At 40.1% G+C, this 14941-nt stretch overlaps 1 protein-coding gene across 2 annotated transcripts in view; it reads left to right on the forward strand.

Moving 5' to 3' along the window:
• The window catches only part of Fez2 (fasciculation and elongation protein zeta 2), a 37168-nt gene that overhangs the window by 13722 nt on the left and 8505 nt on the right, over positions 1–14941 (forward strand). For both annotated transcript variants that reach the window (XM_027426063.2, XM_027426064.2), the window contains exons 4-5: positions 1316–1457; positions 3207–3475. In XM_027426063.2, the coding sequence (XP_027281864.1) occupies positions 1316–1457; positions 3207–3475 (411 nt within the window). The remainder of the gene's footprint in view (positions 1–1315; positions 1458–3206; positions 3476–14941) is intronic.

Here is a 14941-nt window from a genome sequence, read left to right on the forward strand (position 1 = left end):
AGAAGGTCAGTAAGGAGATACGTTACGGACAAGGTCAGAGGCGTAAATGTACACACTAAGAATGTCCTTCTGATGGTCCCTGCTTCCTTTTGTGGCTGGGTGGTTCTAGGCTTGGAAAACTGGTGTGAAGGAGACAGGTAATGCTTTTTATGGAGGGCATGAAAATCCAGAAAGAGATATGATCCTGAGCAGTCCCGTCTTCCCTAGAAATGAATTCTATAGCCTCCTTGAATGTCTCATTGTACTGTTCACAATTTCTGTTTGGGAGGGCTTCCTTCCTCCTTGGCATAGTCCTTCTTGGGTTGACTTTTCACCAGTTGAAGAGTTACATATTAAGTTTGCTTATTTATAGATACTGTTAAATATACTCATGGTGTTTTTTTTATCTTTATTGAATTGTATTTTTAATTTTTTTCTCAATGCTTAAATGACCTCTCACCCTTTAAAAATATTTAGTATCTTTCTGCTTTCCTTTAAAGTGTCTACTTCCTTTTCTCTCTTAGAGTTCGGAACCAGACAAAAGTACAGTTGCAATGCTTGAGTCATACTGTGTTTGACAGTGGTCAGGGTTTAATTAAAGGCACATGTATTCTTGGAATCTTCCTTCTTCTTGCAGTTTTTTTTTTTTTTTATTTTATTTATTTATTATGTATACAGTCTTGTGCCTGCATGCCAGCAGAGGGCACCAGATCTCATTCAAGATGATTGTGAGCTACCATGTGGTTGCTGGGAATTGAACTCAGGACCTCTGGAAGAATAGCCAGTGCTCTTAACTGCTGAGCCATCTCTCAGCCCCCTTCTTGCAGCTTTTTTCCCCATCTGTTTTTGGTAATGTAGAAATACCCCTTTGTCTTTCACTGAATTAATAAATAAAACTCTTTTGCTGCCAGAGAGCTAACTCCCTGCTTTATACATGGACATTTTTTATGAATATTACATTTTATAGGTTTTTTTGTGTAAGTTTTGGTTAAGCTAGATTACATTTGAGTGCGTGCATGTGGTACACGGTACATTTGCCCTTATTTGCCATCTTTTAACTATAACTCTATTATGTCTGCATAAATCATGGCACCATTTTTTAGACATTTACTAGGGTCTGCTGAATTGTAATGGATGTACCAGATCATATTCTGTTTAATTTTGTGTTCATTTTCTGTAAGTATTTCCCTTTGATGAGCTTTGTTTATATTTATCTGTTTTTCTTGCACATATAAGGAGTTAGTGTACCTTCCACTTGGGTATTCTGGTGAGTGCTACGGTACAGTCAGGCCTTTCTCCATGCGTTTGATTAACAGCGGTACATGTGTTTTGGAAGGTTATTGAAGAAATTGAAGAAATGATGCAGGAATCACCGGACCCAGAAGATGATGAGACCCCCACACAGTCTGACCGGCTCTCCATGCTCTCCCAGGAGATTCAGACTCTGAAGAGGTCTAGCATGAGCAGCTATGAAGAGAGTAAGAGAGCCTCCTTCCCTCTGTCTCTGTGCTTTCTGTCTATGTCAACACATGACATCATCATTTCCAGAGAGCTTTCATCTTCTTGGGTCCTCTGGCTGTATAATTCTCTGTACATACTTTGGTCATTGTTCAGGACTGTGTTGTATTTTCTTCAGACCCTGGATTAGTTTACTGGGGCTTTTAGAAGAATTTACTGCAGTCTGGATAGCTTCAACAGTCTGAATTTATTTCCTGATTGTTCTGATGGCCTGAGGTTCAAGGTCAAGGGTTGGCTGTTTCTCCTTCCTTGCCTGTGGGTGGTTATCCTTTCCCTGGCCTTCTTGCTATCCCTATCTGTATCCACATTTCATCTTCTAAGACATAGGTCACACTGGATTGAGGACCAGCCTTGGCCCCCATTTTAACTTTATCTCTGTAAATACTCCAAATGCTGGTGTGCTCTGCAGTACCATGGGTTAAGATGTCAGCATGCATTTTGGGGAGCGACCGTTTGGCCCATAAAAAGCAAGATTGTATGTATTTATTGAAAATAGTTCTTATGTTGACAAATAGTTGTCTTTGCTAGAGCTTTGAAGGATTTTGGAAGTGGAATTTGTTAGAATTGGATCTGGGGTTGGTTGTCACAAACATTCTGAGTATCTGTACCCAGCACAAGAATGCTCTGTGTATCGGTGACTGTCGCCATGCCTGGTTCTCTGCTGGATAACACCCCTGTTGTGATCTGGATTTGTATTTGTGGCCTGACCAGAGGTCTGAGGCTGGGCTGCCTCAATCCCTTTGTTTTATGTGGCTTCTTTTTAACCTGTGGAAGGTTCTCTGACACACTGCATTTTTTCCCTCTGATGTGATATGGCCACAGTTCTGTAGATAAGCCCTTAGCATTCCTGGAGTCCTGATTCCAAAATCCAGCACTGAGGTACAGGAAGTATGTATTAGTTAGTTAGCACTCCCATAATAAACAGTCCCTCAGACCAGGTGGCTGGGACAGGGATTTACCATATCACAGCTCTATAGGTCAGGTGTAAAAATCCAACTGCTTGGCTTGCAGATGTCTTCTCCCTTCTGGGTTTTCACCTGGCCTTCTTTGCCTTCTGTGTTATATGCTCTTCATCCTGTAAGAACAGCAGTGACATTGGATTAAAGTCCATCTAATAAAATCATTGTTGTTGGATGACCTTTCTAAATCCTACCTTCCAGCTCATTCAGTCTCAGGGTGAGTCTCAGGCATTAGGACTTCAGCAGTGTCCTCCTGGATCCCCCATGCTAGCTGGGGTGACTTCCGTGAACTGTCCATCCTTTCACCTTCCCAGTCTCCAGCCAGATTCATGAGAGGGGCATATAAGATTAAATAAGCATTCGGTTTAATCCTTTCAGATGGACTCCTCTCTTCGAACCCTGCCCGGTTGCTTGTCACCCACACATGCCAGCAGGTAGTTTCCGGGCCCTCCCTCTGCTTCTGCGTTTGTTCTTCCCCCCATACCAGCTTCATTTCAGTCTTGGCTATAGTACTATTCGTGGTGGATACCTGTAAGAAATTGTTAGGCTTTTTTCATCTCAGCTGAGTGACATCGCCTGCTCATCTCTACTTAGATCTACCCTCCAGAACTTCTTAGCTCCCGAGAAGATCCCAAACAATCAGTGTAACTGCTTAGACTTTGATTTTGTTCTTTGTTCAAACCACCCTACTATGCTGCCTTGACACAGGTGTGTCTCAGTGTTCTCTCTGTTCTCTGTTTCTGGCCACAGGAGTGAAAAGGCTCTCGGTGTCTGAACTAAATGAACTGCTAGAAGAGATCGAGACAGCCATCAAGGAGTACTCTGAGGAGCTGGTGCAGCAGCTGGCCCTGAGAGATGAACTGGAGTTTGAGAAGGAGGTAGAAAACAGCTTTATTTCTGCTCTGATTGAAGTGCAGAACCGGCAGAAAGAACACAAAGAGACAGCCAAGAAGAAGAAGAAGCTCAAGAATGGCAGCTCTCAGAATGGGAGGAACGAGAGAAGCCACATGCCAGGCACAGTAAGTGATGTTTGCAGGAGGCACCCAATGCTGCCCACAGGTCGCTGCCCCAGCCCAGCCTGGCAGTGGTAGGTCTGGCAGGTCGCACCTGTGTGAGAGTGTTGAGCTCTAACCAGAGTGCCACAGGGACTCTTTGCTAGAATATGTAGCTTCTTCATGAAGGTGTTTCCTAGTGATGCTTGCTGCCCTGTCTGGATACCTCAGTACCTGACTGTAGTGGGGATGTCAGTGGAAGGAAGAGCAGGAAAAGGTAGGATGTCTTCAAGCAAAGAGGCCTGGCTGGCGGCCACTCCTTCCTCCCTCAGAGAGACAGTGGTAGATTGTTATGTTTGGTCAGCAGGCTAATGAGTGGTTTTTTTTTTTTTTTTCCTTGTTGGTTCTTAGCTCTAGGGTTGTATTAGAAGAAACGAAGAGAGTCCTTTTAGCGGTAGTTGAGCTTGTGCTGTGTAAACAGGTTCTTCCTGACTCATCAGAGAGTGTTGGTGGCAGGTGTGATATCGGCCACTTGGCTGTGTATTTAGCAGACGAAAATATTACTGATGGGAGAGAACATATTGGAATATTTGAAACCTTAAGCCTTCATAAAAGGTATTTTTATTTTGTTCTCGGTGTGGTCCTTTTTCCAAAGTGATTTCATTGGTTAAACTTCATCACAACTGTTATCAGTCAGTTCTCTACCATTTTTCCGTGGACAGTTGGGATCTTGTATATTCCCATCCTAACTTCATGTGTGAACAGATGTTGGTTGTATTTTTAGAGTGTAAAGGTTGGATAAAGCAATTCATTTTTCTAAAAAGAGTGTTTTTGTCAGTCACCATATAACATGTGTCACACGTGTCACAAATTGGTCCTTACAGCTTAAAGTCATGCCCATTCTCTCTTTGATTAAGTCTTCAATTATTTGCCAGAGGATGAAGTCTCACTGGCAGATGCTGATGAAATCCCAGGAAGAGAATCCAGTTGTTGGGTAGCTGGGTCACCAATGAGTGGGTATAATACCTAGTCTTACCACATAGCCCATTAACCATACTATGAATAACTTGTGAATAAAATCACATTTCCTTAGTGTGGTGTCCATTTGCAAAAATTTAGAAAAAATAAAACTTATAAATTCACTTTGAAGGATTCAGATATATTTAGTTTTTGAGAAATACCAGTATTGTTTATTTAGTCATTTCTAGTGAGTATACTGAAGGAAAAAAACATTTTCTTGACTATTCTGTCCTGGAAAATTTACTTTAAAATATCAGAGATAATATTTTCATTTTGCATGTAGTATTTTACTAAAAATACACCTTTTAAGTTGCCCTATTATGGCAGCGGGATTAAGTGAAATGCTTAGTTGCTAAATCCTAGCATGGGTGGTAATTTCTTCATAACTGCTGTTAGGGATTACATGCAAATCCTCTATTTATTGCTGTTAACACTTGGCTGAGAAAAACAAATTTATTCGTAAATGGGTTTAAAGGCTTCTTTTCATAATTACCATGTAAATAGGGTTAGTGTGGACCCATTGTGTAATTTTGTATGGCATTTATAGGGAGGAGTGGATTTGGCAAGACAGCATGGGGGTTATAGTTAAACCTTCATTGGTCTTGAAATAGAGTCATACAAGACTCCACTTATTTTTTCATAATATTTGAGCACGTGAAGTTGCTTCCTGGTCCTGATCTACTATTTGTGTCAAAAACTTTAATTAGGATGGTAATGGCATGGCTCAACTCCTATGTCTTATTTTAGTCTCAAATACCAGAGAACTGTTCCATCTGTAACACAAACAGCCTGAACCTGGTAATTTTGAAGGTAGTTATAGGTGGCTCAATAGAACTCTAAGTGAAATGGCCATTTGGGTAAACAGATTGCTAGAGGAATTACCTTCTTAGATACTTTTTTTTTTGTTTTTCAAGACAGTTTTTGTTGTTGTTGTTGTTGTTTTTTTTTATAACCTTGGCTGTCCTATTGTTCTGTAGACCAGGCTGGCTTTGAACTCAGAGAGTTCTACCTGCCTCTGCCTCCCAAGTGCTAGGATTAAAGGCAAGGCGTGCACCACCACTGCCTGGCTTCAGATACTTTCTATAACATTCAGTTGTGGCATGTAACTCAGTGAGCTGACTGTCATCACCAATACTAATTAAAAAAATGGTGACCTCCATACACATGCCATGTGATACCTGTTTTTCCAGTGACATCACTATTTTCCCTCCCACCAATGCTTTAGAGATGATAGGATTTGAGTTTTTCCTTAGATATGGAATGACTTCCTTTGGTTTTCAACAATGCTTTGGGACACACACCCACACCCACTTACAGTAGGTGTAATACTATTTCTATAATTTCCAACTTGTTCTCCTAGGTTCAGATGATGAACTCTGATGAAATACCTGCGTGAGAATAGAGCATGGTTAAACTCTCCACTGTTGTTTTTTGGCATGCTTTGTTTTGAAAATTTGCTTAAGAAAAATGTGGGGCAACAGTTAGGGCTGCTATCTACAGCATTAGAAAATGTCATCACCGCGTGAGATTGCATTAAATAGTAAAGGAAATAGTGCCCTGAGTAAATGTTAGTTATGGTGTGTGACCATCTGCTTGTTAGATATTCCTCTCGGAGATAATGTTATAGGAATCTGACATTTATATTATCAAACCATGGTTAGTGCAACTAGTTTACTGACATGGACTCGAAACTAATAGAATTTCTAGGTCCAACAATCTGAAGTGGCGCAGTCTTCACATTGTTAACAGTGTAAGAGATACCATTTGTCAGTACTCCCCAGAGCAATGGGTATGATAGCCTTTGAAAATGTACTGATCCGGTAGGCAGGTCTTGGCTTGATCTGTTCGTATCCCTTCCTGTGTTTCCTTTGATGTCATAATTGAGATGGTTTTTGTATATATTCACAAAGTGCAAATTCTTTGGCTACTGCAGTACTGTTGTGTGCTGTAATCTGCTCCAATCTCCATGTCACAGGGCAGGCGCATTAGGGCTCATTTGCAGTTTACGAGTACCTTACCTCATCTCTCTCTGTGTTGAGGTTAATGAGATGCTGTTTAATGGGGGGAGCTCAGGCTAGCTGGAAGAAACTCTTCCTTGGATATGTTTTCCTCCTCAGATACATTGCTTTGTGTTTGTGATGCACCTTTTATTATGACTAATGGCCAATTTAGTTCATCTCTTCTTGCCTTGTAAAAGTACCCCCAGTTTTCCATTTAATATTGATCAAAGCTGACATTAAGGTAAGAGAAATTTGTTTTCATTTAGACAGTCACTATTAGATCACCTAGAAGTGTTATTTTAATGAATCTAGTTCTCCGCATATCTACTTGAAATTTTGGATTTTGTTTGGAAAAATGACAGTACCAAGGATCCCTTTCTCCATTTCTTCAATTTGAAAATTTAATTTTGGACATTTGCTAAAGTAGTAAAGCAAACTGCTACTGCCCAAGGGCCAAATCTCTCCTCTGTTTATTTTATAAATAAAGTTTTATTGGAACACAGCCATATCCATTTATCTACATAGTGCCTGTGGCTGCTTTCATAGTTTGGAGACAGCTAAAGCATTTCAGTGTAAGCTGTGTGGCCAGCACAGCCTAAAATCCTTACTGTTTGACCTTTTATAGAATCAGCTTGCCAACTCTTGGTTTAAATAAGAGTATACTTAACACTAGGGAAGGAACTGGAGAGAGAGGGCTCAGTAGTTAAGAGCACTTGCTCTTTTAGAGGACCTGGGATGATTTTCCATCACCCTTATCAGTTGGTTCACAATCATCTCTAACTCTAGTTTTATGAGATCCAGTGACCTCTTTGGCCTCCAGGAGCATTGCATGCATGTAGTATACATACATACATACATACATACATACATACATACATACATGCAGACAAGATACTCATGTACATAAAGTAAAAGTGAATCCTTTTTTTAATTAGAGTGAAAAATATGATCTCAATTTGGATTTAAATAGACGAAAGACACAGCATATACTTTTTATAAAATACTGCCATGTTCTATCCTTAAGAGTTTGTTGTTTGGCAACTCTTCAGTAGCCTGAGTTTAGCCTACAAGGTGGCTATGCATTGGCCAACCCATCACAAGCCTCACAGGCTCCTGATTCAACAATAACTTTGGTTCTGTGTGCATCTGAGGTAGTTGCTAAACAAAGGGACTTGGCAGGTAGACCAGTTGTCTCTAGTTTGGGAATGCCTAAAAGGGATAAAAATGTCAGGTGCTGCCTTGGCACAGTGTTTTTCCACATAGTGGTAGAAGCTGATTTAACAGAAAATGAGTGCTGATTGATCCTTTCCTTTTTAAACAGTTCTCCATGAAAGAATAAATTTGCTTTGTATCCTCAAATGAAAATATTAATACATTTTCATCAATAATTTGTTGATGATAATTGAAAGTATTACTTTTTTTTTTTCTTTTCTCTTTCCCTCTTTCTGGTGTCCCTCATTCCCTCCCTCACTCTCCCCCCCTTCCTTCCTTGCTTCCTTGGGATTGAGCCTAGGGCCTCACACATGCTAGGCAAGGGCTGTACAGCTAAGCTACACTATCAGCTCTATACTTTATTGCAAAGAATGTTTCCTAAAATTAATGTTTTTAACATGCAAAGTTATTGGGACATAGAGGAAAACTTGGATATATAATTACTATTTTTGATAAAGCAAAACTATGAACTATTTTATATGTTAACATCCTTGTTTTCTGAAAGATATTATTGTCTAGTGAAGTAATATTTCCATCACAGTGAAAAACAAGGAGTCCATGCTTTACTTCTTGTAGCTTTTTAAAAAATATAGTATTTTTATCAATTCTTTGAGAATTTTATACATGCATACAATGTATTTTGACCATATTCACCCAGCATTCTGCTTGTTAGCTTAGCTCTATCACCCACCTTATCCTTTTCTAACTTTGTATCCTCCCTTTTTATAATTCAATTTGTGGTGCGCATGTACTCATATGTGTAAGGCCACCACTGGAGTGTGGTCCACCTACCAGGGGCCATATATACCCTTAAAGAAAACTGATCTCACCCAGAAGCCATCAGTTATCAGTAGCTTCTCAGTTGAGTTTGGGGGCTTATGAGCGCCACCCTGCTCCATGGTAGAATGCTGACGGCTTGATCTTGTGCAGATCCTGTGCAGGCATCCATAGTTGCTATGAGTTCATGAGTGCATTGGTCCTGTTATGTCTAGAAGATACTGTTTTGGTCTTTCCTGACCTATGGCTCTTACAGTCTTGACATCCCCTATTCCCAGAGGCTCAGGAGCTGGTATAGATATCTCATTTGTGGTTGAGCCTTCTCCTGACGCTCACCTTCTCTACTTTGACCAATGGTGAACTTGTACCTTTATTGTTTTCCACTATTCAAAGACTGCTCTGATGAAGTCTCAGAGTTGCACTAATCAACAGGTAGAGAGATAGGAACTAGGAAGACAGTTTGTTAACTAAAGACATTGAAGTCTTTGTTTTTTTTAATATTTTATTTATTTTTTTGTTTTGTTTTTTGAGGCAGGGTTTCCCTGTGGCTTTGGAGACTGTCCTGGAACTAGCTCTTGTAGACCAGGCTGGTCTCGAACTCACATCCGCCTTTCTCTGCCTCCCGAGTGCTGGGATTAAAGGCGTGCGCCACCAACGACCTGCGACATTGCATTCTTATTGTATATTAATCCATAAGAATCAGTGAAGAATTTATAAATGTGCCAAGATTAATTGTTTTACTGTTTTTAGTGGCTTCAAAGTATTTGATAATAATTTAGTTTCCATATAACTCAGATTATGTAAATGTTTTGAAAGGATCTTCAAATATAAAGTATTATTTTATAATTTCTAATTTTGAAAACCTCTATGTTACAACTTTCTGAGGGTGAACTTACAAATAGTTTAAGATTCAAAACAATAGCAAATATTTATCTGCTTTGGAATGATTCATGTTTTCAAACTTGGATATAAGGGTTTTTGAAAAGAAGTTTTGGTGGAATTCTCTTATAAATTTTAAAATTCACATTGAAATTATTTGACTTTCTTAAAGTATCAAAACAAGGTATTACTATTGCATTTGTGTGTGTGTGTGTGTGTGTGTGTGTGTGTGTGTGTTGAGACAGGGTCTCTGTAGTCCTGGCTTTCCTGGAGCCAGCTATGTAGAACAGGCTGGCCTCAAATCACTAAGATCCCCCTGCCTCTGTCTTCCAAATGCTGGGATTAAAGGTGTGTGGCTACCACACCCATCCAAGTTTTTGCAGTTTAAGTAGTATCTGTTAACTGAATATAATTTTGTAGTATTGCTTTTCATTCATTTTCTATACCTTTCGAATGTTTTCTGCTTAATTCTAAGAACTTTGTTTTGCTAAAAACTAAAACTGCCATTCAGTAAATTAGTATTTGAGCATGGTCAAACTATCTAATTGGATGTGATTTGTGGGGAATAGTAATTATGCTTTTATTTTGTCTTCTTTTTGAGCTCCCAGAGTATAAGAATATTAAGAGCAGATGAGAATAAGTAAAAATATAGATAAAAAAACTTTCCTTACTTTTTTTTTCTTAGCTTTTTTTCTGACACAGCTTTGATACTGTAAGTTTGGAAGCTGCTTTGGCTAGTTAAGAGACCTGTTCAGGTCGGTTCAGACACATCATAGAGCAAACATGCAGTCAGAAATAGCTGAGTCTCCTGGCCTCCTTCCTGGCTTTGCTTTTCTCTGTGTTGTTTTGTTGTCTCTGTGTGAAATTAGTTGAGCTGGTGAAACGACCTGCATAGAAAGAGTTCATACTGAGGATTATAGAAAATAACAAACACACTCCAACACCCTGTCTGGTTCTTGTTGCTTTTGAGTTTGCAGAAAGTTTTCAAATTCTCTTTACTTCACAGTTCTAGCTGATTTCTAGATCTTGCTGTAGGTCCTTTCTTCCTATGTTCTCCAGTCCTTTCTGCTATGGCCTGCAGCCATCTTATTTATATTTGGATGACTTGATGCAGTTTCTGCTGTTCTGGACAAATGTAGAAGGATGTCATGATTTCTTTTGGGAGTGATGATGCTTATTCTAGCCCCCCTTTCAGTGAATAGAGTCCAGACTTTTTTGAATTTTGATCTTTTCCAAGCACATTGCTCTGGACTTTCTGTGAATCTGTGGGTCATTTCATTTTAATCTGCATAGCCATCCTAGAATGCATATTAATAATATTCTTAGTGCCACATCTTGAATAAGCAAATGCTAGATCTACAGAAGCCTTAGCTCACAGAAGTAGCTAGTCTGCATGGAGAAAGGAAGTACAGCCTTATGTAGACGGGGAGGAGAATTCTCTCCAGGGGATGCAGAGCTCTCTAGAGGTAAGAGCCAGGAATGGCTTGCATTTCCTTCCTCTGAGCTCCCAGGCGGTTGTATATGGGCTCAGAGCTCTTGCAATGTCTCTTTGACTTTTAGGTTTTATAGATTTTTTTTTAAGTTCTAAATATTATACTATGTTTTGTCTGAAGACAGTGTCCAGAGAATAGATGACTTTGAGACTCTTAATTCATACCCTTGCTGGAAAAGGAAATGGTCAGAGGTGACTGAATACTCTGACTTGCTGAAGGAAGGCTCTGTGTTCTATGTCAAATATCTCCTTCCTTCCCCTGACCTTGCTCTATGACTTTGGTATTTTGTCTGTAGCAAGGGCAACAATAAGGCAAATGCTATAATGCTTAATCACCTTCCTGCCTATGTATGGGTTCATGCAAAACATTCCATTCCAAGCAGGGCATTTTATGGAATCATTAACTCCTTCCTAAAGATGCAGCGGAGATAGAACCAGCATCTGCCCAGGGTTTCACTTATGTGCTGGGCCATTTGGATTTTCTGATTCCTAAGCAGGATGGTAGATTGAATGGGGGGAGAAGGAGGGATGGAAGATTGGCTCCTGACATTCCTAGTATTTTCATTCATCTTACTGAGGCATTTTATTAAAATGTAACAAGTCTCCAGGATCATTCCTTTCAGTATTCATTGGCTGGAGACTTAGTGGCCAGTGCCTTGACATGTCTGTGGTTCCTCACCTCGGGAAATGGAGAACAGAGAAATGCCCCTTATGCCCTCTCCCCACTTTCTTCCTTTTCTTATAACATTTAGATTTAGAAAGGATTCTTACCTCTGCTCCAGTTTAGCACCATGACCGCCTAATAATACTGCATTTGTTCTCCAGGTTGTAAGTCTAGCATTTCTCAATGGCACCATAGTTTCAAAAAGTCAATTTAATTTACCGCTGAGGTCTTACCTAACTAAAATACATTTTGCTTTCCAAAAATGTGGTGTGTTTGTTTTTAAGTGATGGAGCAGTTGTGAGGCAGAACCTACCGTTTGTCTGTGGGGTTGGTTCTTTTCCAGGTTCTTCCACTTCCCTCTTGTTTTGCTCTTCTATTCTCTCACCCTTTGTCTCCTTGATCTTCTTCTGTTTCCCTTTATTAGCCTGGGTGGTTAGTTCTCAGCTACTGCACTTTTTACAGATCATACTATCGAGATTATTTTGCCTGACTTTGTTATTCTTGTGTTGATTTCCTAAGCTAGATCCCTTGTTGGAAACTTTTGGGACGCCATATTTCTCTCTTTTGATCAATAGTTTTGTGTCCCGTCATGCCATTGTTCTCTGTTCACACTTAGGTGGCTTTTTTTCTTTGGGTTATTTTTCTTTCTCTCTTCTAAGATGTTCTAAGGTGAAAAAAAATCCAGGCTCAGAGGCTCTTGGCTTCTGGTGTTAGGGGTGTGGCACCTGGAGTATGGCAGGTAATTTTACAATCCCTTCCTGTGACCCAGGCCCTGTGAAAATCACTGTGATGGAGTGATGCGGAGACCCAGTCTCTGTCTTGAGAACATACTCATTTCCTCCTAAGGAAACAAAGACTTGAAGTAGACCATTGACCTTGTTATCTGCTGTGCACTGCTGTCATTCTGGAACACTTAGTTTTGTGTGGCACTTTGGTTGTCTAATGGTTGGTTTGTGGGTGTGTATCTGTGTGTGTGTGTGTGTGTGTGTGTAGCTTTGATTTAATTTCCTTTTTAAAAATAATGTATCCTTTTGGTTGAGGTAATTCACATATAATAGAATATTCAGAAGTCCTTCAAATTCCATCTCTTGACCATCTCCTTGTGAAGATGTAGGCCTCAGTCGGTGATTAACAGTGCTCTCACCACAAGATGGAGGAGGTGGAAGAAGACCCAGAACGCTAATTTTGAGTCTGGCCTTTTCCTACCCAAGTTGACATTACAATTATTATTTTTTTTTCTGATTTCAGATACTTTTGACTGGCATGTGATTCCTGGATTCATGTAAAAATTTGCACGTATTTGACCATCATAAATAGAAGTTACTATAGAGCCTGTGGCTAAGGCCATTGATCAGGTCCTCATATGCTGAGGACAAGGCTGTGCTTTTAGGGACATAAAGGTGTATCTCATTTGACTGTGTTTCCATAGAATTTATGAAAAATTGACTTAATCTTTCTCTGCCCTCACTCCTGTCCATCTTTCTTCAGATACTTGCCCTATATCTCCCATTAAAAATATTTTTAATGGCTGGGCACAGTAGCTTTTGGCATGTGCCCGTTGTCCCAATCCCTCAGAGACTGAAGAAGGAGAATGGCTTGAGTCTAGGAGTTTGGAACTAGTCTGGACAGTGTAGCATGACCCCTCCTTAGACACACATACATACACATATAGACACACACAGGCACACATACACTTGTACATCCCTAAAATCTCTTGACTGTCTACTTTGTTGTTTTTTTCTTTTTTTTTTTTGTTTTGTTTTGTAGTGGTGCAAGGCACAATAGAGTCTTGCCAATCTGCCATATTGCTTCTCTGTCTTGGCTGTTGGCTGGGGAGTGCTCGCTCAGGGGCTGGGTGCCCTTGGCTGTGTCTGCCAGCCCAGGCATGGCAGAGGTTTTGTGTAGAAACTTGAACTTCAGCTTCTTTTGCTAGTATCAGTAGGTGGTTTTGTGTTTTCCAGCTTGCTTTGGTTTCCTGTGCTTGCATTTTCACTTCTTTCTACCAGATTGCAATTTCGATGGCGTAAACATCATCCTTCACTTCCTTGTAATTGAAATAGTCCAGTAGTGTTCACATCTTGTATTTAAAAAAGAAATTTGAAATTGTATATACATCTTATGAATGTGCATTGACCTCTTTTTTTTTTTTCTTTCAGTGATCATAATTCGGTTTTGATTGGGAAAATAAAGCTCATGAATTTGGTCTGTACTCTCCAAATAGAAAATGTAGTTAAGTTTTCTTGTATGTGAGTTCTGACTCCTTTGTCTAGCTTGAGGTTTTCTGAGTTCTTATCTAGCTTTAGAGTTTCTATTGAAAATGGAGCCAGGTAGTGCAGCCCAAAAGCAAGCATTGAGTGCCTTTTCAAGGGAATGTGTTCTGTAGTCATGGGCTGATTACTTGAAAATGGTTTCTTATCGTTTTCATTGCTGACTCTGGAGCCTCAGATGTCACCTCTTTGGATAATCTGTTTTAAAAACAGGGAACAAATTACAATGTAGTGTGTGAAGAATCTACAAAACAGCTGTTTGTAGGTTTTTCTTGTAAAAACCATATCTTCCACCAAAAGTAATTAGCCAGGTGTGATGGCACCTTTAATCCCAGCACTCAGGAGGCAGAGGCAGAGGCAAGAGGCAAGAGGCAAGAGGCAAGAGGCAAGAGGCAAGAGGCAAGAGGAGGCAAGAGGAGGCAAGAGGAGGCAAGAGGAGGCAAGAGGAGGCAAGAGGAGGCAAGAGGAGGCAAGAGGAGGCAAGAGGAGGCAAGAGGCAGGTGGATCTCTGTGAGGCCATGCTGGTCTACAACTGGAGTTCCACAGAACCCTGTCTCAAATCCACACACACAAAAAAAGTTACATTCTCAGCAGAGTGAGGGACCATGAAAATATCTTTACCTGATAAATGATGTTTGCAAACATAAAACTGTTGGTGGGTATGGATCTGGAAAAGGTGGGACAGGAGGATGGTGAAGGAGAGGTGTGCTGAACAACTCCCACAGGACATGTGTGGGTGCCGTCACTGTCCTCTAGTGCCTTTGACTGGTGTGGCTGGGCCAGAAGCACATGGCCTGCCTCCTCGAGGGGTAACTCTTTCTGTATTTCTTAGTTCTTTGTTAACCAGGGTTTCTTTACACTCTTTATTGAAGGCCTCACAGGGCTTTGCTTCATACATATTGAATTGATCAATATTTACTCTTAAAAATTAAAACTAATAAAAAATTAATTTATTGAAAGTACCAAAATTAAATGATTAATTCTTATATAAATGGTAAGTTTTCCTAGAATATAACGTTAAAGCTTTTGGTTAGAAGAATGTCAATTGGTGTTTGTTTTTGCCAGTCTGTTGATGTGCAGTGTAAAGGACACGGGTCCCAACTTCTGCATTCTGTCTGTCCTTTGGAATATTACACTATAAGCTGTGACAGACTGAGTGAATGGGAGTGCTGTATATGACCA

This window comes from Cricetulus griseus, chromosome 7 (genome assembly GCF_003668045.3).
Source record: "Cricetulus griseus strain 17A/GY chromosome 7, alternate assembly CriGri-PICRH-1.0, whole genome shotgun sequence".
Taxonomy (NCBI): Eukaryota; Metazoa; Chordata; class Mammalia; order Rodentia; family Cricetidae; genus Cricetulus; species Cricetulus griseus.